Source organism: Tachypleus tridentatus, chromosome 10 (genome assembly GCF_004210375.1).
Source record: "Tachypleus tridentatus isolate NWPU-2018 chromosome 10, ASM421037v1, whole genome shotgun sequence".
NCBI lineage: Eukaryota > Metazoa > Arthropoda > Merostomata > Xiphosura > Limulidae > Tachypleus > Tachypleus tridentatus.
In genome coordinates, this window is record NC_134834.1 from 73347842 (window position 1) to 73375688 (window position 27847).

Below are 27847 nucleotides of genomic sequence, written 5' to 3' on the forward strand. Positions count from 1 at the left end.
TGCAGCATGGAAATACAGATGAATGTTATTCCTGGCAGAAAAACTCTATTTTGTGGAGTAGCCAAAACCTGAACATTGTGCTACTGTGACATTCTAAGTCTCAACTGCGAGGATATGTCATGTCAATAGTGAAGATTCTACTGAGAAATGGATATTAAAGAATAATCATCTTTGTGAATCTGACGATGACTGAAGAAGGTCAAAACATTGTTCTCTCCTCAACATAAAAATTTTCTCAACCCAAACCAGCCATTTTTACATATACATGGTATAAAAATAGTTAAAGGACCCAGATAGAGCTTTAGAACTAATTGTATGTAGATGCAGCCATTAAAGACCAGTTTATGTACTGTTAAATTCTATAATCTCTTGTAATTGTTTGATCAGTTAGTTATGAGAGAATGTACTTTATCATTATTATAACTCAAATATAAAGTTAGTGGTCCCAAATCTCAGAAATCTAAGATTCTCTTAATGTTATATGATACGTACATTGAAAAGCATCATAGAAGTGTCTCAACATTACAGCCAACCTACAGAAATGGTTTTAAATGGTGCATTTCTGCAAATATGTAGTAATAGTATATGTGCTGCAGTGCCTGTACAACTCACAGAAAGAACTGTCTACAGCAAAGACAATTACATCAATGAATTGTAGGTTCTCCATTACAGAAAATAGCCCTGGATATTACCAGACACTCCAAAAACCATTGCAGGCAATAATTACACCCTGATAGTAAATGATTATTTCACTAAGTGCATTGAAGCATATGTGATGGCTAGTATCAATGTTTAAACTGATCATCACAATATTAGGTGAGCAGTAGGTATCTCTCTCTCTCTCTGAACAACAGGAGAGATCATGCTGACCAAGAAACAAATTTCAAGTCAGATTTTTGTGTAATGGTTAGTTGAGAGAACTGTCCAAAACTGGAAGGTATACTTTTGAAGTTTGTGAGCTCAAATTCAACTGATAAGAATGAATGAATTATTACATATATTCTTGATGACGAGAAACCCACTTGAAAATATATCTCAGAATAGTTGGTATGGGCAATAACATTTTTATAGATAAGCAGAGAACGATGTTTCGACCTTTCTAGGTCATCTTTTGGCTAATCTGAAGATAACCTAGAAAGGTCTAAACATAGTTTTCTGCTCATGAATAAAAATTTTAATACCCATACCAGGTGTTCCGAGATGCATTAATTACTAAAGCCACCAAGTCAAGTGAAACAATACTAATTCCACGTGGAAAGTTGAACAACCTTAACCACACTCTCTTTTAGACTAAATGAATATAAAAATTTGTTTAACTAATAAAAAACTACACCAAATGTAGGGCATCCTTAAAATAAAAGAGACGTATCATAAACCAACTGAAGTAGTTAACAAATTCTAATACATAACTTTGCAGCTTTATGTTAACCATGATGTAGGTCCTTCAAACATAAACTAACACTAAAGTACTGACTGGCTAAACTAACTGCAAAGAATTACTATCATAAATTAGCATAAATAGAAATATGAAAAAATAAAATTTCAACTGAGAGTTCAGGTTTTCTCATGATTGAATCCCTTTTTAACTGAGAAAATATATATTTCCTCTCTAATATCGAGTTTTTATGGCTGACAACCCCCACGTGTACCCGTATTTGAACCAAGGCTTTTTAGCCAACGTGTTCTGCCATATAGGGTAGTTGCAAGTTCATAGAATCAAAATTTGTTCAAACATAAAAAAAATATTAAAGTACAAGAGTTATTGACTTATTTGTTAACATTAAATTACAAATTAATTAACTGAACTTTTGTTAGAATTATGAACACAGGAAAGTCAGCAGTAGAATAGAAAACATGCATTTTACTCTACTAATATAAATTTATAGTTGTGAACTACAGTCATATGATGTCACTTATTTACTCTTCATCCAAATCATTGTTACAATTTATGTATCAAAATAAAGAAACAGCACAATCTGATCTTAATATCTTCAAAACTCAATTACATGTAAAAACAGTATTTTATCTTTAGCTTTAGGTTAGCTTTAAAGCAAAATATATACTTCAATTTAACCTTGTCAGCATTAATCACGATGGATAAACGCAATGCCAAACACTAGAAAATGTAACTTTGTTGCAGTTTTTAACTTTAATGAAGTACTTTTACATTTGGACTAATGTTTCTGCAGGATGTTTTAAAACTACCTTGTACTTTCAAATATGATTACTATATTACACAATTTGAAACTAAATTATTTCTATAGACTACAAGAGTAAAAAAACCTACATGGAACGGTATGGGAGATACATTGCTATAACTTGTGGGAGTAGTAGGTGCCAGAGGTGTAGTCAAAACTGGTTTGGAAGTTACTTCAGGAGCAGAAGGAGGGGTGTGGCCAACTCCAACAACAGGAGCATCAGAGGGAATAGAAAATCCACTAAAATAAAAAATTATTATACTGAAATTGAATCCCACCAAATAATTAAAGTTTAAATTTTTGAAGTACAACAAAGTAAATTCCAAATTCAGTGTTAGAACTGTCAGAAATAGATACTCCTAACAGTTTTAAAAAAAAGTATAAAAATAAGATTAGCAAGCAAACACCAGCACCATATATGCTATTTATTATTTCTAAAGAATAAGTACTAATAATAAAAAATCAATTTCTAAGGTGAAGTCTAATTAATTAATTCCATCAAGTTTAAACTAGCAATGTCAGTAAAAGTGACTCTTCAGGTTTATTAAAATTTTTCAAAATTATTTGAAATATTTCAATGTGAATTCACTGATAACAATCCAAAGTAGACATTCACAAAGTGAAGTAATCCACAGTTATTTAGGAAATTCAAAAATGCAATGAACACTGCTTTACACAGGTTCTTAATATTTATAACTTACAGTCCAATGTAAACATCACATTTAATAAAAAACATTTCATTATCTAATATCTAAATACGAGTTTACACTGAAAAAGAAGGTGGAACATGCTTTATTCTGGGTCTCCAACTTTCTTTACAATAATCTATGCTTTTGTATTATTAACAATTAATTAACAACTACTTCATGAGGAGAATAATAGGTAGCCTTTGGTGTGTGTTTTATTACATTCCAAATATTTGTATATCCATACTGGCTAAAAGAATTTCGAAGGAAAGGATCAGGACAGTACAAAATGTGAGACAGTTGATTACTAATTCATATTGAGTCTTTTACAGTAGCAGATTTACTACTGAATTAATAAATTAGTTAGTTTATCTTTTACTGCAGCTTTATGAATATGGAGTTTGTATTTCAATGAAATATTATATATATGGAAAAATGGCAAATAAGTGAAATTTATGTTAATGTCTAGTTTGAACTTAAGTGAACATTAGTTAAGCTAAGTCATCAAAGTTAAAGTCTAAGAAATAAAATACATTGTTTATCACTCAATGGTCTGACGTTTGCATTGTTACTTTTTAGGAAATAATACAAGAAAACATGCTGAACAACAGTAATACACTGTTACAATAGTACTTACAATAAATAATGCTGAAGTATACAAAATGTGTGTGTGTGCGTCGTGCGCATGGAGGGGTATTAAAATACATGAAAGACAGTTATATTTTGAAACTTTAGAGAACGGATATCACCTAATACTTAATACTGTATTCTAATGAATATTGTGAATACTTAAAGAAGTTAAAAGAAACAATATGGAAACATTTATCCCTCTTTCATAAAACTACAAAAATTTGCATTTCTTGTTCTTTTATAGCTCATACTGTTGCTTCATAAAAGTTTAATGAAGAAATACTACAAAAAAAAATCCAAGTTCATAAATGAGAAGTAACTCTTCATAGAGAAATATAATTAGTTGTTTTTGACTCACATTAATGTGTTCTGTTTATTATAGTAAATAAACAATACTTTTAAGATATAGCTATAACAAATTAAAGTTTCCATATTCAAACTTTATAACACAATATATCTTCTGATAGGTATGTGTCATAACACATTTACTTAGCCAATCAATTATTAATGACGGTTAAAAACTATCAATAATTACAAAACTTAAATAAACATTCAAGTAATTAGTCCACACACTACTATGTCTGCTTCCAAACCAATGACTGTTACTTATTCTAAAGCAAGTGGAATATTTTGTGGAAGATGCTTCAATATTTTATTTCTATAAATTAAAAAACACACTACTGGAAGGTTCTTATATAACAATATTTTTGATCTGTGGCATATGCAAATATTTTTATTTCAGTTACGATTATATAAATAGTTTTAAGAATATGGGAACTTAGAGTTACAATGAAGTCAACAACTTGTATTCATAAAGTTGCTAGCTAAATGTATAATTATCAAAGTACCATGCACTTTACAAATTTTTTGTTTTTATATGGTAACATGAGCTCAGAAAAATTGTAACTGTCTTTTTTGAGGCAAAAATTCTGCAGTTTTGTAGTTTGAGGAGAACATTAGACACAAAAATACAGGAATATCATGCTTGTATGGAAAAGGAGTCTTACACTGCAGGATGCTGGTAGCTCTGAAATCATTCTATTTTCAACAACAACAAAAGGTTTGTTCTACTAGAAAAGTACATTCAATGTTCTAAATGAACTTGACTGAAATATGGGATTATTTTCAAACTGGGATTCCAGGCTCCTTACACTAACCTTGATTCCTCCATAATGCTGGCAATTGGTTCTGGACCACTTCCAGTAAAAACGACGATAAAACAAGCAATATTAGTTATGGCAAAAAAATATTCATATTTATCCATCTAATTATGATGTCAAATAAAACATTTCTGAATGAATCTTCATCAGTAAAGTGTGTTATGACCAAAATGCTTTTAACAAATAGTGAATTACTGAATGTACAAACACAGCATCACACCTTTATTGTTATTAAAAACGTGAACAAATTTGCAATTTGATAGTTAATAGTAGTTCTACTGAGTTAAGTAGCAATCATCGGCATCTTTCTTAGACCCATAACTGCTTCTCATCCTTAGCTTATATTATTAACTACAAATCCAAGGGCCCAGCAGTTGCTAAACTGACCAAAACTTTGAATCAGAACTCAGTTATTGTTTCACCTCAAACTACAAGCCTTCTCCCCTTCAATTTTTGAAAAACAGTAAACTGCTTATTTATATATTTTAAGAATCTATTAATATGCAATAGTTACAACTTCATTTTCTGAAAATAACTGTTGAGACAAATAGTTATTATGGATTACAACTGCCTAAGAAACCATAATTTTGGGGATAATATTTGCTTATAAAGATGCTTTTTCTATTCTTCCTTTCAATATTTCCTGAGAAGATAGTCATTAAAAATGACTACATCCTATCTGTATCAAATTCTTCAGAAACATGACAAACGCTTACTACAATCATATACATGTATGATGCAGAATTGTTTATTAATTGGTTATATTTACATATTAAAAATAATATATTTTGAATTGTTTTCATAATAAAATTCAAAATGTTTATTATTGAAACAACTTTTTTCACATGGAAAAAAACAGACATATGAATAAATAAAATGTACTGCAATTATTGTTAAGTTTTTAGCCAGTGTTCATATGAATATTTATATGTTTAAATACATATGAAAGTAAAGTAACATACTAACAATTTTGCATATTTTAGCACAATGAAATGATACGAGTTGATATTAAAACACAGAATCAAATACTAAGATTTAAAATAATTTAAAGCATAACAAGTAGATGTAAAAGAAAAGTTAAATATACTATAGTTCTTGTACAATCTTACATGAAAACGTAAGTACAGAACTGATATATACAGGATACAATAAAAATAAATAAACAAAACATTTGTGGCCTAACATTTGGATGGGAACTTTAAGGAATATACTTCACAAAACTACCAAGAAGAATCAACAAGAAAAAAAGAACAGGGAACCAACATAAATAGCTAAAAAATAGTTACTTAGTAATTTTACCACAGGTATAGGTTCAATGTCTTCTTTTACACCAAAAAGGAGAAGAAACTTACGGTGCTACTGGTAATGTCTCGAGATTTGGGGCTATGATCTTGGCTGCTTGTTTAGCATGGATTTCACAATACAGTTTGTCATTGATGTTAAAATATCCTGAAGAGAAATTATATAGTACTTTAAATGATGCTCATAAATTTTATGAAAAAAAAAATTGTTTAATTCAGTTCACTAAATAAATTATTATTCTAATGATACACACATATGCAAAACTATGTCTGTTCTAGACAAAGTTTGTTGCCAAAAACTGTCTGGTTGTCTGGAACTTAACTAAATCTCGAAATGAAAACAAATCATAGTCATTGAGCAACAATTTGTATTTTGTTTTCATAGCAAAACATCTAAGGCTTTCTGCCAACATTCCTAATTTTGATCAGAAGGAAGACAACTATGTAGCAACACTCAACTGTCCATGGCTAAAGATTGACTGTTACTCTTATGATGCATTCACAGCTTAAAGTACACAGAATTATACTGTGGTATTGCATGGATTCTAGCCAGCTCTAAAATCTTAAGCTTTACCACACATCCAACTTGTACACCTTGAGCAACAATAACATTGCAAAATTTGCTCCCATTTATTCTACTGTGGATTGTGAACCTTTGAAAATCAATCAACATTTCAGCTGCTACTTAATAATTCCCTACTGAAGAATACAGTTTCATTAACCTTTACAAAACTTTAAAAAACATACTTAATAATTATTCAACATTAGGGACTTAAAAGTACTATGTTTAGAAGGAAAAGCCCAAGAACCTAAAGTATAATATAAAAGTACACTGTTAAATATAAGATATTTCTAAAAGTCCAACTTCTGATTGTTATCAGATGTACCTTCAAGCTTTGAATAAGTAGACTTACATTTTGAGTTTTCACAAAACTAGACATTACACATGAGATACATTTTAAAACCATGTACTACAGTTTCCAAGTCACATGAGATAGAAGTTACATTTAGGTTCATTAAACTTCTGTAGTTTCCCATTCAGATCAGTGGTCTGATAGAAGTACTATTTCAAAATATCTTTTAGTTCTTCACATGCAAGTTTTTTAAATTACAAGATTTATTTAGCATTTAAAATATGAATACCTTATTGAAGGAAACGTCCATTACAAGGAATGAGTCTAACAACATAAAAAACTGAATGGTCATAAAAATCTTAATTATAAGTTTTACAAGTATATTAATTTCATGTTCAGGAAGGTTACATGTTCATTAAGAAAATTCATATAATACAACTTAATAGTTACCAGCATTTTTCAGTGAATTACCACATGTGCTGCAATTGAAACACTCTGCATGAAGGTTCTTGTCCTTTACTCTCACAAACACTCCACTGAAATAGCGTAACACTACATTTAGGATATAATAAGTATGCTTCCAGCACATCAAGTATATAAAAAAAGTAAACAATACAAGCAAGTTAAATAAAAATTAAAGTGAATATATAGTTTATGGATTGCTTTAACAATAAATTACGTGTAAAACAAAACAAGAATCTCAGTAAATTTGAGGTAACTGCAGATGACATGCCATACTACTTCTGATTCGCTGTATTGCTTACAATTTAGATAATTTTACAAAAGTTTGTAGCATCTGCAATGAGAACAAAAACTGAATAAACAATGTACAACTTCCACTTAGTCCAATTCCATTTACTTAGTTTGATTTTATTCATGATTAACACGATCAACTGTAGCTGGTTTAACTCTGTTAAGAATAAATACAGCAACAGCTCAAGTGAGAGCATGATTACCTTTAGAATAAACAAAACATTTCGATATTGTCAAGTTCTTTTTATAGTAAACAAAGCATTATTGCCATTTAGTTTGATTCTGTCTAAAGTAATAAGAGTACACTCCCCACCTTAGATTTCTTTTGTTCAGGGTGAATATCTTTAATTAAATTGATCTTGTCAAATGAACAGATTATAATTTTCCTTAGCTCTCCCTGTACTGAATTAATAGTGCACCATTCTTACTTAGGCCAGTTCTCTTTAGGGTGAGCAAGATATTACTTATAATTATTCCAATTCTTTTCAGAATAAGAACAGTACTAAAATCACTTGAATAGATTCTGCTTAGGAGAATAACTTATCCGCTACATACAATTCCATGCAAGGAAACATTCAAATTTTCTAATTATGTTCAATGTGTAAAGAGAGTAAGTTCACTCAGCCCAATTCTATTCAGACTGAACAGAGCAATCATCTTTATTCAGACTAACTTTTTCAGGAAAGTAGTTTACCACATATCACTTTGCCTAATTATGGTCACATATGAATATGTTTAGTCTAAATAGACTGATTTACATAAAATGTATACATTATATTACATTTGACTTTCTCCAGAAACGTGTGTAGTAGTACATTCATTTTACCCAATTTCTTTGATGGTGAGAAAAGGGGATAACCTCTCTGTTCAGGACAAGCAGACAAAGGTTTCTATTATTCTGTCTCTAATCATGATGAAAAAGAAATCATAATTTCTACTTAACTTGGTTCTTTTCAGCATAAATGTAGCAATAGGTATACTGCGTCAAATGCTATTTGCACTGTAACTTGATTTTATTCAGGGTTAAGTAAGTATTACCTGAACTAAATTGATTTTTTTTGTTTAGAATGAATGGAACATCACCTTAAGTAATATCCTGTTCAGGGTCAGCAGAACACCATCTCTTTCTAGACTTATTTTGTTTAAGATGAATAAAGTATTATCTCTATTTTTTATACGTTGAAGTTCAACATAACATTCAATCTGTTAAGTCTGATTATTTATCACTGCTTAAAAACTTTAACCAAATGTTTTGTATACAGAATAACACAGAACAATATAAACACAAAAATTATAATTCAATATATTTTGCATTTTATAATATACTGCTTAAGCCCAAATAATGTTCTTGTCAATTTGAAGTATAAATTCAAGTGTTTTACTACAAAAAACACGTTATTTGATAAAAACGTCAAATAAAATCAATGATATGCTTATTTTTAAACTAATCTTTAAAGCAAAAATATAAAGAGGTTTTTGTAAACGTTGGTTTCATATAAAGTAATGATAAATATGATGTAATTAATTACAAGTTATTTTTATTTTTCAAAATTAATTTAGTTACTTGGACAAAATAATCATATAATTTTTCAAAAAATAATTACTAGCTTAACAGTGTCTTAAGATAAAATTTCTTGAATGTACGAGTAAGTAACACCAGATGAAGCACTTTAAAGTTCTAGAAACTCAACTACTGGATAAATGTCATCACTCTACAATGGAAATTATCCCAAAGCAAAGAAATAAACAAATTTGGTTTAATTTTCCACTTATAATCTGACTAATAAATGAGTAAAAAGTAAAGACTTGCATCATTGATTTAACTCTGAATAATCTTGACAAACTTAATCCCATAATACTATACATACTTCAGTAAAACTCATATTTGAGCCCTTATCTAAATCAGTTACATGGTTCACAATCACAAATATAATACATGATGTAAATAGTGGGAAGTCTTACACAATTAGACGACCACATTCAGTACAAAGATTCTGACTGGCTGAGGGTTCTACAGGTTTTTCAGATTGGGGTTTTGGTTTAGGAACTTCCACATGTTTTACTGTTCCACTTGCAGGAGTGGGAGATTCTACATAAAAATGAACAAATTAACAGTTATTTCGTGTCAAAATTAACTAAATACAAAAACTGAAATAACTATTTTGAAAAGTAAAAACCTACTTTAAATGCCAAAGAAAAATTATTGTAAAAATAAAAAGATACTAGAGCAAATTCTTTATTAGAGTACAAGCCTCTAATACTGTAGCACCTACTACAATCACTTTCATCTATTATTAAACGTAATTTATTTGTGTAACAAAAATTGTAATCTGCACAGTATGACATGAAGAGAAAATTAGCATCCCTAATGCATTTAAAATATTTGTAAAGATACTCAAGTGTTACACAAACATGTAATATATTGTTTGAAGATTATAAGAATAGTTATGAAAACCATCAATGAAGTCAAACAGAATTTAACTCAAACTAAAAAAAAATATTTCAGAAAATCAAAAACAGTCTTAAACCATTACTTATCTGTATATTAATACAAACAATAACAATTATTATTATCTTTAAATTATAATAAAAAACAGAGAACAGGGCTTCTTACCATAACACAGATTTAGCCTTATATAAAGTTAAATGTACATGCACAAAAAAAACAACATACAGCTAGCTTAGGACTGAGGTGTAAGTATTATCATCTTACATCAGCCAGGCTAGCGAGGGGCTGTCATTTAATTAAGCTTCATATAAAAAATTATAAGAAAAACAAAAAATATATTGTAAAAGATTTTAGAAATACTTTATATTGCTTAAAGTAGAAATATATTTATTAACTAAAAATGATTTATTTTGAGGTTACATAACTAAAACATTAAAAAATAAAGAAAATACTTATATTCAGAGAAGAAACAACAGACAATAATAATGATAACAGAAAAAAAAAAAAAACACTATGGTGTTAAAAACCAGGCAGGGTTAATACAATAAATAAATCAGAACTTACCCGACTAAGTCAGACTTACACCTACAACTACAGGAGAAAAGCAAGCAGAGATATTAGTTAGCAGAAATTAATGGACTTACTGAATGAAAAGTACAAGAGTGGAAATTACTCCCATAAAGAGATTGTTAGCCATCTAATAGTTGAATCAGAGGGAAAGAAGTGCCAAATACAAATAAACTGAAGAATTCTAATACTATCTGAGGATCTCACATTAGCCAGAATTACCCCTGTACACTGATAATACTTCTCAATGTATCAATTTTATATAATGAAAATTTTGTGGCAAAAAAGTTAAAAGATTAAGGCATACATTTTATGAAGAATTTTTCAAATTTTAAAAAATCTGGAGACATGCTATACCTTGTAAAATATTCAACATAAGTATAGCTGAAACCAGATAAAAAATGTCATTTTTACATGAAGAATTGAGAGAATTTTAGAAAACTAAACATCACTCATTTTTCATAATTCAATTTTAAAATTTCAATGAAATTAAAAAATCAAAAATTTTGAAATATTGCAAATGAAAACAAATGAGAATTTTTTTAAAACTCTCTTGTAATCATTCCCTCTGATTCAGAGGCTTACCTTCCCCCCTATCTAAAGCCATTTGAAGTTTACGAAAAGCTTGGGACTGTGTATTAGGATTGGATACGCCCTGAAAGCTCATTTCATCATCTTCACCTGTAGCAGCTGGGACTTCCTCTTCATGCACCATTCTGTACACAGCAGAATCCTTATTCACAGGCTGTTGCTCCTTCATAAAATTGATCCTATTAAAAAGAAAAAAGGAAGATACAAAAAGCTCATATTGTGTAGTTATCATTAGCATTGAAACTACTGTTATTATATAATTAAAATGACAAGATTAGAAATATTTGCAAATAATCAAATACATTTCACCATGAATTTTTCTAATTGGAAGTTTATCACAGATCTTTCAAAATCCAAGAGTTCATACGAAATACATACTCAGCATGCCACTTTGTACTTTACCTAATTGGCGAATATCCAGAAATAAAAATATGTTTTAATCTTAACATTAAAAAAAACTAAATTCCCTTTGTCCATCATGACAAAAAGGAGGAAATGAATAAAACTGAAAGATTAAAACTGTATTGTAAAACAATTTAATGTAACAAATTTTTTTTTACCCCTTGGCCCCAGTTGTCAAGACTTCAGTCTGTGCTGAAAGTGTCTCAGCAATATTGTTCATGGAATAGATGTTGGCTGGAGAATTGTACTGATTGTGGACAATTGTTTTCATCTGTCCATCCTCTCCAGTAATGAAAGGTTTAGCACTTACATTGTGTTTGCTTCCAATATTCAAAGACTCCTATATGAAATGTTTAGCACAATTAAAAGAAATTATTTATAATTATAAAAAATTCAATGCAATAAATATTCCAAAAAATACCATGAAGATCAGTAGGTTCATGAGATGTATAAATAGTACAGTATTTATAAACATGCCCTCAGGAAATATTAAAAAAAACATTAAGTGATTCTGCTTATTTTGCAATTATATTTAATAACAATACAGTTTAGTAAATTTTTGTACTACACTGCTAAGTAATTCTGTTCATTGAAAGAGGTGTCACTTAACTTGCATTGTAAAGAGAACAGTATTATTATATAAATGTTTATAATGATAGCACTATAATAATTCTGGTTAGAAAAAAACAGTTAAGTAATTCTGGTTGGATGCATTTAAAAATATATATGTAAAATTAGCTTTATATACTTTATACAACTATTAAGTAATTTTGTTCATAAAAAAATACTAAGCTATGTAGAAGTTGGACTAACAAGATAAAAGCTTTGAGGTTTTACAAAAGTTAGTTACATTTTACTCCAGGATTTTGTTTTCAAAATTTCTTCTTTTGTTCTTTGTAGATTGTGAAACAGAGGTAGATGTGTGAAAATAGTATTTCAGATCTATTGTCTTGTCTGTTACAAGTCACTGCTTTAGGGAGCCTTTTGTTACAATCAGAACTTATTAGTTCTAATAATGTTTGAATGCAACTTACCAAACACATTGCAGTGACACAAAATGCATAAATTTGTTAAGTACTGTGACTTTACTGAATCTAATGAAAGTGTTTAAAATTGTATTTGGGTCTAGATGTCAATTTTCTTGCCATTTCCTTGGCAAAGGCATATTTAAAATACTATTTTTATCCATCACTAACTGAGTCCAAGATAGTAATGGGATAATTACAAGGACTTTGGAAGAGAAATCTGAAGACAAATAGAATTTAAATACTGCAAGACATTTTTTGGTTATTATATAGTATTATAATGATTATAGTTATTTTGTTAGGACAAATTCAAAACCAAAATTTCAGGCTACAGGATTTAAAACAAACAAAAAACAATAAATGATAAATCACAGTTCAAAACTTTATAAATCTTCACATTTAGTACAACAGAAACTCAGCAGAAGTGTTTAAGTTCAACAAACAGTTAATATTTTGCGTGTAATAACTGAAGACAATATTTCAGCCATTGATGCAACATATGTCAAAGTATCTTTTGGGATTTTACTCCAAATGTCTCCAATAAATTCCAATAGTTTCTTTGGAAATAACTTGATTTGTCAAGTTTCTGATCTATCAAATCTCATATCTGCCCAACTGGGTTGAGATTAAGGCTCTGTTGGGGCCATTGCATCCTTTAAATGGCTCCAGCATTTTCTTTCTTAGATAAGTAATTTCTGTGTAGGTTGGATGAGTGTTTGGGATCATAATCTATTGGTAGTAGAATCATTCACCAATAATATACAAAACACTGGATATACTATGACAGATCAGTATCTGATGGTAGTTGCTCTGATCCATTATTCCATCCATTTTACAAATATTTTATCAATGCTTATTTGTGGAGTGCTATTTAATTTATTTCTTCTAGTATATAGTGGTATCATATACTAGCTCTTTGCTAGCTTCTTTATATATATAATTAATATATTGCATGGGGTACAGTGACAGTTATTTGATCAGTATATTAATTGAAGCAGAACCCTTATGACATACATGTGGTACAAATATACAGGAATTCTAAAGAATTCTGGCTCATTCACTTGTCAACAAGGATCAGTGAGGCATTACCACAGCTCTGAAATTTACGTTCTATAATGGTGTGGAAGAATATGTCCCATAAAATGGAAAGAGTAACAAGATATATTTTTCTTAAGGCTTTTGCACAAAACTGTATGATATTGTTAGAGAATTTTATTTATAAACAATATTGCAGAGTCATTCTTCTTATAACACAGCATTCTTTTAATGCAGTTTCTTTGTTTCACTACTATGAAGAAAAATTGCAGGCTCATCTCAAATTGGTAAACAGAAAAATTAACAGTAAAATCTACCTGTTTGGTTGCAGCCAGAGATGTCTTTGTGAGTGGTTTGACATCGGGACTAGTTGAGTCTACACCAACTGTCACTGTAGGTCTCCAAATCCTCATTCCTCCTCTGTTTCATAAACAATACATAATATCAATTTGATAAAATCATGGTAGCATATTACTTATTTGAGCGAGTGTGTTAGATATATACTATGTACCAAATAAGTAAATATTAAATAAAAAAAAATAAGAATTAAATATAAGAAAGACAAAAATACTGTTAAAAGTTAACAAAAGTAGTTCATAATTAAAACACCAGTTTCAAAAGATGAAAGGTTATTAAATAAAAAAGTAGATTATAATTAAAACTACAATGAAAGGAATGGAATTTTTCTATAAAGATGAAAGATATGAGACACAAAACAAGAAATAAAATTAATGTGGGATAATAGAAGAAAAAAAACAAAGCATGGAAAGAGAGATAAAAACTTGACCTATTGTATTTTTTATTCCAGTTAATTATATCACACTTTTAGTTTGAACCATACTTTATTATTACTATAAGTATTTTCACTCTGGCTCATTTAGTTGTCAATAGGGATCAGTGAGGCATTACCATAGTGGTTTTAAGAGTATTTTAAATGTTTCTAAATAATCTCCAATTTTAACTACCTCATGATATTCTACCCACCTACAGTCATGTGAAAAAGTTAGGACACCCTATGAAAGCCTGTGTATTTGTGTAACATTTTTGGATATATAGATATTTAATCTCAATTTTAACAATACTGAGAGATTATAGGAATATAATTAAACAATTAAAACTGAAAAAAAGACTTTTCAAGAACTTCTGTAAATGTAATTCTACAAAAATGCATATTCAAACTGAGAAAAAAGTTAGGACACCCTACCCCATAATAGCTAGTGTTACCCCCTTTGGCCGAAATAACTGCAGTGAGACGCTTCTTGTAGCCATCTACCAGTTTCTGACATCGGTCTGAGAAAGTTTGCCCCACTCCTCAATGCAGAATTCTTTCAGCTGTGAGATGTTTGAGGGGTTTCTTGCATGTACAGCCCATTTCAAGTCACCCAACAGCATCTCAATGGGATTAAGATCTGGGCTTTGACTCAGCCATTCCAGGACTCTCCATTTCTTAGTTTTCAGCCAGTCCTTGGTGAACTTACTGGCATGTTTTGGGTCATTGTCGTGTTGCAGGGTCTAGTTCCGCTTCAGCTTTAATTTTCGTACAGATGGTCTCACATGATCCTCAAGCACCCTCCGATACACAGTAGAATTCATGGTGGATTTTAGGATTGTGAGCTGTCCAGGTCCTGCTGCAGCAAAGCAGCCCCAAACCATGACACTTCCATCTCCATGCTTCACAGTTTGTATGAGGTTCTTTTCCTGGCATGCTGTATTTGGTTTACGCCACACATGTCCTATGTCCAAAATTGGATTATTTGGACTCATCTGTCCAGAGAACATCATTCCAGAAGTCCTGGTCTTTGTCTACATTCTGTCTGGCAAACTTCAGTCTGGCCTTGATGTTTCTCTTAGAGAGCAAAGGTTTCCTCCTTGCACACCTCCCATGCAAGTTAAACTTGTGCAGTCTCTCTCTGATTGTAGAGGCATGCACTTTCACATCAACAGTAGCCAGAGCCTGCTGTAGGTCCTGTGATGACATGTTAGGGTGTTTGGAGCCCTCTTTTAGCATCTTGTGGTCTGCTCTCGGGGTGAACTTGCTTGGATAACCAGACCTGGGCTATTATGGGGTAGGGTGTCCTAACTTTTTCCTCAGTTTGAATATGCATTTTTGTAGAATTACATTTACAGAAGATTTTGAAAAGTCTTTTCTTCAGTTTTAATTGTTTAGTTATATTCCTATAATCTCTCAGTATTGTTAAAATTGAGATTAAATATCTATATATCCAAAAATGTTACAAAAATACACAGGCTTTTACAGGGTGTCCTAACTTTTTCACATGACTGTATATAGTTTTAAGGCTTTAAGTATGATTTAATATACTGATTACCCATGATGTATAGTGTAACAAATAAAGAAAAAACTTTTCAAACAAGAAAGTATTAATGTGTATAAAAGTGGATGTTCCATTTGAAAATATATCATTTCAGTAAAGCTGGTTGACACCACTGTTTCAGTTTTTGCATTATGTAATAAAAAAAGAAGTAGAATAAAGAAGAACAAAAATTCAAAGTTTTTACCATGATATTTACAGGCATTTCCAGAACCTGTGACTCAGTTATTACATACATATTGTTAAAAAAGAAAACACTATATAGTAATAAGTTCTGATGACCTATTGAGGAGATATTTTAAAATACCATTTTGATAAACATTCTGACCCATCCCCACATTGGCAGTTCCACTGCCTGCCTTTTTAAATATCTGTGGTTTTAACTATGTATTTTTGTTACTAGTGGTTTTTATTTATATTTTACCATTCTGGCTAGCTATGGTTTTTAATTATGTTTTAATACCTGGAGTATTAGCAGTTTTAATTCTGTTATAATATCCTGACAGGCTGTGATTTCAACAATATTTAGCTTTATGTCTAACAGTTGTTTATTTTTTTTTATTTTAGTATTATTTGTTGTTGTTTTTTTACAATTCTAAATAGCTACTTGTAACTGACATTTCTGGAATTTACGTTAGGTTTTAGCTCACCTGACTATCTGTACTGAAATATTCTAATGAACTGCAAGTTCAATAATATTTTTTAACTGTATTTTAGAAAGTTTAGTTACTTTTTAAAATAAAGTTGATCTTGCAATTGCATATTGTTTACATTGTTTTAACTAACATGACTCCTTTTATTATAACATTCTAATAAACTGTGGTTTTAAGAAAACTTTAGTCTTCTAACTACCTATAGTTTGGAACTGTATTTTAACACATCATAAAACAAAGTTTATTTTGCAATATTTCTGTATGATACTGCATGCTATGCAGAGTATTGGATATTACTGAAGAAATACACTGTCTACTTAAGTATTAAATATACCAGGATAATTAGTGTGAAACAGGAAAATGGAATGACAAAATGCAACAGCTGGTATTACCTGTTACTCAAGTTAACATACGACTTTATCAGAATTAAACAGTATAAACAAAAACTTTTCTTGAGTGATGATAATGTTTATCTTTCAGCCTTGTTCTCTCTATGCATTCAAAACAGAAACTGAAAACAACGATATACCTGAAAAGGCAAAGTAACTAAATATTTAAAATTAAATGAGACAAATAACGGGCCTAAATCTATCATTAGATTAACGAACCATTTGTGCTAGCCCTGATAATGCTCCGTTGAAATGATGCTTTGTATTTTAGATTACTTTTGTCAGAAATGATCTTAAAAAATGCTACTCTATTGTACAGCAAATTATGCGGAACCATCGACAGAGTTTGAGTGCCAAGTCGGAGTTTTTACACGGGCCATAACGCATTCAATTGTGGTCAAGTATACAAATCCAGAAAACAAACAGGTATTTAAAACAATACTTGTTATGGTTTCCACCAAGACAAGGTAAATTACAAATTTTCACCACCGTTTACTCAACATCATTGGGTAACACATATAGACCAATAAATGATATGAATACCACGTACATAGGTGAAATTTAGAAACTTGCTTGAATGAACATAATCGTCCTTCGTCACGCACATATTTGAACAAAGTAGAAACAGCTAAAACAGATTTTCACCATATATTTGAAATAAATAATTAGAAGACAACTGTTTGTTTATAGCTAAGCACAAAGCTACACAATGAGCTCACTGTGCTCTGCCCACCACGGGTATTGAAATCCGGTTTCTAGCGGTGCGAGTCCACTGACATACCGTTTTGCCACTGGAAGTCAGATGACAAAAGAAACGAAAATTTTGAAAATTGATCATCCAATCCTGAACTAACATCGCGGTACCACCGGTTATCTCTTCAAAAGTTTAAGTAAAAAACAGTGAAAGCTAAGATTAACAATTTATCAATATCGTACATATATAACGTTTCACCGATTTTTTCTTTTCTTGGTATCTGCACGTTATCCAATGACGCTGGGTGAAGACCGGTAAAACGATATACACAAGTGAGATTTCTTATACCACTAAAAGCCGTAATAAATACTTTTGAGCAAGTATTTTTTGGGGGAATGCTACTGGACTCGTGCCTAAATGCCTTACGCATGACTATCAAGACAAATTACTTTTTTCACAGTCTAAAAACAAATCATGCATTTCTATTTCTGTTCCTTTTCGAGTGAAGTAAAACATCGTAACTGTGTAAGAGAAAGATGCCAGCGTTACTTTTATGTTCCACAAATTAACCTGTTACACGTTAAAATTTAAATAAACAAAACAGCTATTTCTTTAATATGTTGTGATTTTTCAGTTTTTAGTTCCTCTTCGCATAATTCTTATTTTTGATAATGATTTAACAATTGATTTCCTTTATTAAATGCTATAGATAAATCAAAATATATGTATGTATGTATATTTAACACTTCATAGCTAAAGCCGTGTCTGCATGGTCTTAGAGAAGGCCCCCACCACTGGCACAGATGTGTCTGCAAACTTACAACACTAGAAACCTGGTGGATAGAACACAGATAGCTCAACGTACAAGTTGTGTGTTTAATTACAAACAAACATATTTAAGAGAAGAAACACCTTGGCTTCCGAGAACACTAAACAGGAAATATGGCCAGGAAAGCGTTATTTCCGATACTACTGTTATTGTCTTGGTGTTACTGTTTTAATTCAGGTACACAAAAGCCAACACATGCATTAGCAAAAAAAAAAGAAAAAAAATAGTCTCGTTTCAGTCAAAGTGGCACCTTTCTATAACGTACTGTCGTTGGTTTTTCGACTGGATTCAATTCAAATTCAGAATCACATTGGTCCAGGAAATGCACCATGCTTCCACAACCACCTAGAAGACCCTCATCCTAGACATTTAATACTTTACCGCGCATTAAATTTTTACTTTTTCAAACAAATGTCTAACTAAAACAGATTTCGAAAAACTGACATAACTCTATACGTTTCTTGAAGTGAGTGGCGTTTACCAAGAATGAAATTTAACAATGTTTGGAATTTTCTCTAAAGCTATATATCAAAAATGAATTAGGCTAGAGTGTGTTCAGTCTGTTAAGGAGTTATTGAATTAACGAGTTTGTTTGTTAATTAATGAGTAATAAGTGTATGCTTTATTCAATTTGCCTATTTCTGTAAGCTAGGTAATTAGTTCAGTGCTGAAAATCCTAAGTTTGCGTTTTGCCAAAGAAATATAAATTCGAAAAATTGGCAAGTAAGCGAAACCATTTGTTTATCACACGCTAACCACAAAACCTGAAGTAAAACTTTTATTTTCGCCAAGTGGCCTGGACTTTTTTTCTTTTTGTGATTCCGGATAATCAAAACGACCCACCTCCAACAACATAAATCACCAAAACACTGTACCAGGAAGTCCTAATTTTTAATTGTATTCATTATTGTGGCAGATGGTAAGCGTGAAACGGCTATGCATAATAATAAAAACTCATTAACTTTTACATTTTTTTTATGGACAAAACATCTAATTTCAAAAATTATTTAATTGTTATCAGTATCTTTAGAGCAATACGATACTGCTGATTAATGAATTAGTTATTTATTGGGTTCCTATTCTAATGCATAGTGGCTTCAAGCATACCATCTGCCACGAGGGTACCTTTCGAAATTTGAACTGTTAGTATCACTTCATAATTCATATTATAACGAGGTATGGTAAACTGCCAGGGTAGCATTGGAAATTGCTTACTAACGTCCAGTTTATGTTATACTTCTCATAGTATTTATGTCAATAACACAAAAACACACTAAATTTGGTAAATATAATACAGTCACATACTACCTTTCTATAAGATTCTCACTGAAATTGCAGAAGTGGCGTCTTCAAATGTACGCAATTTGTCTGCATTACGCATGAGGTTGGTATCTAAACGCAGTTGATCATTTATTTCAATAATAGAAAAGTCTTAAGTTTAAGAATAGAAAGATTGTTTCTGGAAAGTACCACAGGCTGGCATTTGTAATAGGTTGTATGATGAAAATAATATATATATACATACATATATATATATGCATACATACATATATACATATATATACATACATACATATATACACACACACAGTCAGTCGTTTGTAACGACAAATGCTTTGTTTTCGAATATTCATGTAAAACTACTCAAGGGCTTTATTGCCTTAGCCCTCCGTATTTTTGAGCTAGAGGAATAGCAGCTAGACAACAGAGCCAACCGTAAACTCTTGGGTACTTCAGTGATGGCGAATAGTGGGAATTTACAATGCATCCACAGCCATAAACTACGAATTACATTTTTTTTTTTTTTTAGATAACAGACCCGAAGATTAATAGTGCAAAGCCACAAATGTTTTGATTGAGTAATAGAAAATGATTGTTTTTTTATACTGCAGATGTCTATAATTGCAACACGAAACACCACTCTTGTTTCGTTTATTTATTCTTGTCATCTTAACCTACATTATTAGCTTATGCCTAAAACTGAAACCACGAGTGTTTTGTAAGTATGATAGCTGTACTACTATTTATTTTCACTTACTTATAAAGAGCGTATAATTAAGTTAAAATACATAATAAATAAGTAGTGAATACGCGAATCACACTGTAAACCAGTGCCTCACTTCTCTACAGGGCAGTTTGAAATGTAGGAAAATTCTCATGAATAACAATTAATTATATCTTCCGATATTAGTTGACTAAGGTGGGCAGAGCTCAGATAGCCCATTGTACTAAACAACAACAGTATTTGAACATTTATGGTTTAAATACCAAACGCTCATGAAGCATTAGAAACTAATTAGTCATAATCTTGTGATAAAAAAAATTACAAATTTTATATCTAGTAATATCTTAACATATTTGAAATAAATCCAGGAAATATTACATCACAGTAATATTAATGATAATTCTTTAGAAATCCTTCTTCACTTAGCTTTTCTTTTTTGAATTTCGCGCAAAGGAGTGTAAGACTAGAGGGAAGGCAGATAGTTATCACCACCTACCGCTAACTCTTGGGCTACTTCTTTTACCAACGAATAGTGGGGTTAACCGAACATAATAACGACCGCACGGCTGAAAGGGCGAGCATGTTTGGTATAACGGGAATTCGAACCCGCAACCCTCAGATTAAGACCACCTGGCCATGCTAAGCCTACTTAGCTTAGCTGTATATTCTCTTACTTAGAAAACGTATATACGGTTAAATAAGGATCAACTGTTAAAAACAGATCAGACTTATTCCTAACTTAACTAAATCAAGTTTACAAAGAAGCATAAAGGGTTAATACCTCATAAAAATCGAACAACATAACAATAAAAACGACCGAACTACAATATCTGTTAGTGTTTTTTTGATACTTCGTTTTTCTCGCTATCAAACATTATTACCTAACAAACAAGGCAGTTTGAAGGTTTCGTTTTTGACCATGTAAAATATTAGCACAGAAGAAACTAATTAGTCCATATGATTCGTTCTTCAACTACACTACCGCATGTGTAAGCAGCGGGTGCTCTCGCATTTCCTGCATTGCACCCATCAAAATTCACAATTTCTAGTGAATATTACAAAGTTTCTTCAAAGAAGCATGTCCCCAGGCATCCCTCCCCCACTATATGGTCGCGACACTCGTTTCGTTTTTCCTCCTGAGGTGACAAGTCTCTATTGATTTCTACCTAAGCAACTTATTACCTATCAGTATAGAACAACAACAAAAAAATGCAGAGTGGCTGTTTAACTTTTTTGGGGGAGGGGTGTCCGTTTCTTTGAACTAAACGTGATGTAACCAGTTTCACAGTTTAATGCTACTTTTCATATGCAAAACATTACTAATTAAAAATAAATCTTACAGATACGAAACTTACTGCTTAGCAGTGACTTACTGCTGAGTCACTAAGGGAGTGATTTTTAAACGCTACTCTTCAGTATGTCTAATGTGTAGGTCATTACATACTACTTGCAATAAAAGAAAAGAAACTTTCTAGAATCAGAGTAAGTTACTATTAATGAATGATAATTGTTTGTCTTCATAGCCATAAAATAAATTTATCACACCAAATATAGCAGTTTTTCAGATATAACAGACTGACTTCTGATATGGAAAAGTATTTTCTTCCGGTCTCTTTACAATTCTCTTAATCAAAATTTTATGCACAGTTTTGCTTGTCTTTTTAATAAACGACCACAAATGTTCTTTAGTTTTTTTAGATACTTTTCATCTTTCAGTAGAATAATAGGTAATAACAAAATGATTTTATTTGTTGTTGTTTATCCCAGTTTATGTTATGCAAATATGTTTATTATTTTTAGTTATAGTAAGTTGAAAATCTTTAGTTATCACACTATAGGGACAATAATTGTTTTAAATAAAATTTTAACTGAAAAAACGTATGTTCTTTAATTTCGGTTTACGAGATTATAAAATGAGTTTTTTTTAACCCCCACTAAACAAAATTTAATTTGACGTCTTTGTGATGATTAATATTAAAATATATATTGATAGGAGTTAGTGGATTATGACATATGCCAGTCTATTCTCTACAGTTTTTAACGATACTCAAAAATCGTTCCTTCGTTTCAATGTAAATTCTATATTTGAATTAGTTCCGCTGAATACTTTTATAGAATCCTCAAAATCAAAACAACCATTCGAATTTAACATACCTGTTCTCTCAAAGATTTGTTTTAAAAAATATTAGCACACCATTTTTCAAAATAATTATCAAGAATATTAAAAATGTCTGTAAAAAACAAACAAACCATAACTAGAGTAGCATTGGTTGGAACAACTTTGGATGTATCAGGGCTGGATAATTATCTAAACACAATTATAAAACTTTTAAATAACATTCATTCATCATGTTAAAATAAATAGATGGAACATCTGGAAGGACAAGTCATGCTATTTTTTCTACTTCTTGTGTAACTTACTAAAGTAATTAAATATCACTTATTTTCCTATGCCACTAACAATAGGTATAGGTTCCAGAATTTTTAAGCATTAGTATTTTCTTTGGGTGAGGAAATTTTCCAATAAAATGTTTTCTCCTTCCCCCAATATGATGGTTAATGTGAATGTTTGGGAAAGCAAAGAAAGTTGTTAAATGTTTTTATTAATTGATAAATACTAGTTTTCTTTTCGACTAGAAATACTGTAAAAAATCTGAATATAATAATTTTTCCTTTTAGGTCATTCACATGTTTGGAAATACTTATTTTCTTTAAATGTTTTCATTATATAATGTTCAAAAATTATTTCTTCATAATACATATAATCCATTAAAATAAATACTATATTTTCCAAATGCATGTACCTTCTGCATACCTCTGTTTTTCTACGGCTTTTATTTATTTATTTATTTATTCATTTCGTCTTCTGTATTTGATTGTTTAGAATTAAGCACAAATCTACACAATGGGCTATCTGTGCTCTGCTCACCACGGGTATCGAAACCCGGTTTTTTAGCAGTGTGTGTGTGTGTGTGTGTGTGTGTGTGTGTGTGTGTGTGTGTGTGTGTGTGTAATATTATATTGTAGGCACTTTGCCACATTTAAAAGATTAAAATATAATTATATAATTGAAAAAGTGCGAATCTGAAACTGTCGGTCTGAAATTGTTCAATAGTTACCCAGACTTGGCAAGGTTTACCTTCCAGCGAATACTCACTCTCGGCCCGTTTGGACTTGCCTTTTCTGTATCTGAACGCGGTTTGCAAGATCGCTTTACCGTGATGTTTCTATTTTGGTGAATCCCTCTCGCAACTAAACGCGTCTTCTCTGCCATGTCTGGTAAACCAATTTTGTAGTGCAGATTAAAATTCAAAATAAACTGGTACAAGTGAAGAAACGAAACAATAAAAAGAATACTACAAAACAAACGTAAAAAAAAAAGGACTATCGACCACACTGGAAAAACATAAAAAGCATACCCACGCCAAAAGAAATGCAAGAGAAAAAATGTTAATTGAAAAATACTATAAAACTGCAACACACGATGAAACATGATAATATAAAACTAAAATAATAGCAACAAACGATATGCTGAATAAACACAAAAATACTAATAAACATATCTAAACAAGGTAGGAAGCATACTAATATACAAATACTGTCAAACAAACCTTATACTAAACATACTAAAATACTAATTAACACATCTAACGAAGATAAAAAGCATATCCATATAAAAATATAACAAAACACATGGTGAGTAGAAAAATAACAAAAATATTACCAAATACACCGAAATAAGCGACGATCCATAACCATATAAAATATCACTGAACACACCGTAACATTCTAAAACATAAATTAACACAAAAATATTACGAAACACATCTTAACACAATAAGAAAAATGCCAACACAAAAATACTTTAAATCACATCAAACAAAAGGAAGCGTTCATGATGATATAAAAATTACCAATACCTGAAAAAAAGGACATTATTACGCCCCGCGATCCGGGCAAGAAAATACCAGGGCAAAAATATTAACAAATAGACTGCGACACGAAAAGAAATACAACAGAAAATACTGCAACTTTTAGGACCCAATTAAAATTCTCGTTCTTGTGGTCACCCGCTGGTACAGCAGTAAGTCTACGGATTTACAACGCTAAAATCAGGGGTTCGATTCCCCTCGGTGGACTCGCAGATAGTGCGATGTGGCTTTGCTACAAGAAAAACACACACACTCGTTCTTGTAAATTTATTATCCGCGTACGATACATATACAAATATTTGTAGATCAGTTAAACTTCTTAGACTTGGTGTAGTTTATTCGCATGAGTAATTCATGACGTCATTTTCGTCGTATTTAACTCGGTTACAATAAATTACAAATATTCAGCCTTTTCTCTTAGAACTCTAAAGGAATAGAAAATGTTTAGCGCCCCTACTGTGATTTAGGTACCTTTAGTTTCTCCTTCTAGATATTAAGGACAGTGTCTTTTTTCTATTGTTTCAATATTCAGAAACTTTGAGCCTTCAAGAAGATGAACTGTTTATAGCTTTCATTATCTTACCATCAAAGTGAATAATCAAAACTGTAATATTTAAGACCTCAAATTCTGAGATTACAAACAAAGTAAAGGATGTTACCGAACCACAGAAGCATGAGACCATATAATTACATCCACTCAGCACTGAATATAATACATTCTTATGACTCATTAATCTAAAACTATGGCTATATTTTTGATACGAGAAGAATGTTTCCGGTTAGAACTATATCAATACACAAACCAAGAAACCAAACCGTTTACAGAACCGAACTGTGGAGTTTACGTATACGTACTACCCAGAGCGGAACTGTTCAAAATCTTCAGAATGAAGTGTTCAAAAGAGCGAAACTTTACAAGTTTTCATATAAAACAGGACGAAACTATCCAAATTTCAATCGCTTTTGTATAATTTGAAATAAAACGACGTTTATGCTAACCGTTAAATTTTTCAATATAAAAGTTGATGTATTAACTTTAATTTTTAAATTAACTGCAGCAAAACTATTGTTAATCTGATTCTGACGAAACTTAATAACCCCCCATGGGTCAACTGTAAGTTCACGGGCTTTCAACGCAAAATCCGGCGTTAGATTTCTCGCAGTGGGCAGAATGCATGTATCCCATCGAATAGTTTTGTATTAACAATGACGAAACTTAACGTTCATTTGTTCCTTATACATCAAAAATGGTACGAGTAGTTAAAGCAGGTCACCACAGCAGGTGGCTTTTGGCCCTCTTTCGCGGAAATAAATATACAAGCATTATGTGAGAAAATTAAAAATGTGTTTTAAACAAATACAAACTTGCAATTATTCATGGCGAATGGTAAGTTTTGTTGTTTATTAAGTGTTTACAAAATCAGGGATAGTCAAAACGTTTTTAAATCCGTCTCGTTTGGTTACAACGAACGTCATACACCAGTCTTAACTAATAATTAACTTCAGACATGTTGAACTCTTAAAGTTCAATCTCATTCAAATCAAACTGAGAAAAGTCCTTAAAACCAGCATGAGATATAAACGAATTCTTAAAACATGAGATATAAACTGAAAAAGTCCTCAGGTTTTATGAGATATAAACGAATTCTTAAAAATATTTAACAATGTTAAATTTCCGGTGTCAGATATTTCTAACATATGGCGCTTCAGCCCAAACGTTGAAAATTCAACACGTTAAGGCATACATTATATACATTTTAAGTCGGCGACTGCTATGAAATCTTGTCGACTTATCCTTTGGTCTACTAGTTTGACTGCTTCGGTAAGTAACTTGTTTTACATAACTATAACGTGAATGGTTTGCTTAAGAAAATTGAAATAAAATATGGCTATGTTTAACCATTCTTTTGGTGTAGAATGACATTTTACAAAGATTGTTAATTATTGAGCACATATTTTATTTCAATTTACAACCATAAAATGAGTTTTTATGTTTATGTGAAGTTGTCTCTATATATAGGTTTTTGTTTGATATTTATAGGGTGATACGTGTTTGCATATCTGTAACTGTAACTGGATACATAAATTTCAGTTTACTTGTGTATATTCTTATATATCAATGCACAGATATTATTATCCTTGGGATTGTGCAGTTGCAAGAGTTTGCAAAAATATATAAAACAGTGTATGTCTGTTTAAATACGTTTATGTGGCTTCACGTGTTTGCATATCTACATTTGAATTTGTAATAACATACATTGTATGCCTTTGTGATTCTGTGTGTGTTTACGAATTAGTGCGATAATTCACGTTTTGATGGATGTGCGAGTGTATATGTTTGAATATGTATATTTCTATTTTTATATGTCTATGTGTGTTTGCATAGATCTGTTTTTGACTTTATAGTAACACGTATATACATGTTTGCATGGCAGTGTTTGTATGTGCATCTATACCAAGATCCGAACACTTGTATTTTTGTGGCTGTTTATCTATACCAAAGTAAGAATATTTCTAAGTTCATATCTATACTTGTTTCGCGTTTCGTTTTCTAATACTTGCATTTCTAAGTTTAAAATGGCTTATGTGTTTTTGAGCAAAATTCTGTACTTTAGAATTGTAAGTCCGTAGACTTACGTGGATTGTGTTCATAACCTATATCAGAGTTTATAATGATGTAGATTTTGCTTATACGGGTGTTTGTATATGTAAATATATGAATATGTATACATCTCTTTATGTAGCTGTGTGTGTTTATCTTACTACGTAAAATGTTTTATTTACGCAGCTGTATGTGCTTGTATTTCTGTTTATGTAGCTGCATATATTTATATTGTGTGCTTATGGTAAAGCTAATAAGGCTTTTCGTCGTCGTCTCTTATTTGGAACTACTAACCAGATGGAAGGTACCCAGTCGGCAGCGTACTGACACCCACTATCCACGATAAATGATTGACTGTCTCTCTTGTTATGCACCAAGTCCAGGGATTATATTGCGGTATTTCGCAGATTCCAACTCGAGTCATAAACCCCGAAATCCACAGCTCTACCTAAGGAACAACTCATGCCCTTTTATAACAGTTTTCTTCACGTCAGTGTCAACTCATAAGTAATTTATCTCTCCCAAGAAGATAAGAGCAAAATATAAGAGTTGAAAATCATACGAAAGCTCCTTACTAGATAATAAAAACTTTACTGGATGTTACATACAGTCCTTACTATACACCTATAATCTTTATAGTCTTAATTACAAGTGGTATAATGTATATTTATGACCAATATTCGTAATTAAGTTAGACAAATAAATTAACGGCAAACAACAATATTATTGGTCATAAGCTACATAAGGATTATATGAAATTGT

The 27847-nt window shown here is 31.0% G+C and overlaps 1 protein-coding gene across 15 annotated transcripts in view; it reads right to left on the bottom strand.

The window, feature by feature from the left end:
• The window catches only part of LOC143229568 (PDZ and LIM domain protein 5-like), a 66840-nt gene that overhangs the window by 16970 nt on the left and 22023 nt on the right, over positions 1-27847 (bottom strand). For 5 of the 15 annotated variants that reach the window (XM_076462109.1, XM_076462098.1, XM_076462105.1 and 2 more), the window contains 8 exons: positions 13969-14071; positions 11750-11931; positions 11184-11368; positions 9545-9671; positions 7280-7365; positions 6027-6123; positions 4672-4710; positions 2288-2438 (listed from right to left, as the gene is read on the bottom strand). In XM_076462109.1, the coding sequence (XP_076318224.1) occupies positions 2288-2438; positions 4672-4710; positions 6027-6123; positions 7280-7365; positions 9545-9671; positions 11184-11368; positions 11750-11931; positions 13969-14071 (970 nt within the window). The remainder of the gene's footprint in view (positions 1-2287; positions 2439-4671; positions 4711-6026; positions 6124-7279; positions 7366-9544; positions 9672-11183; positions 11369-11749; positions 11932-13968; positions 14072-27847) is intronic. The other 10 variants (XM_076462097.1, XM_076462102.1, XM_076462108.1 and 7 more) reach the window with 3 other exon arrangements.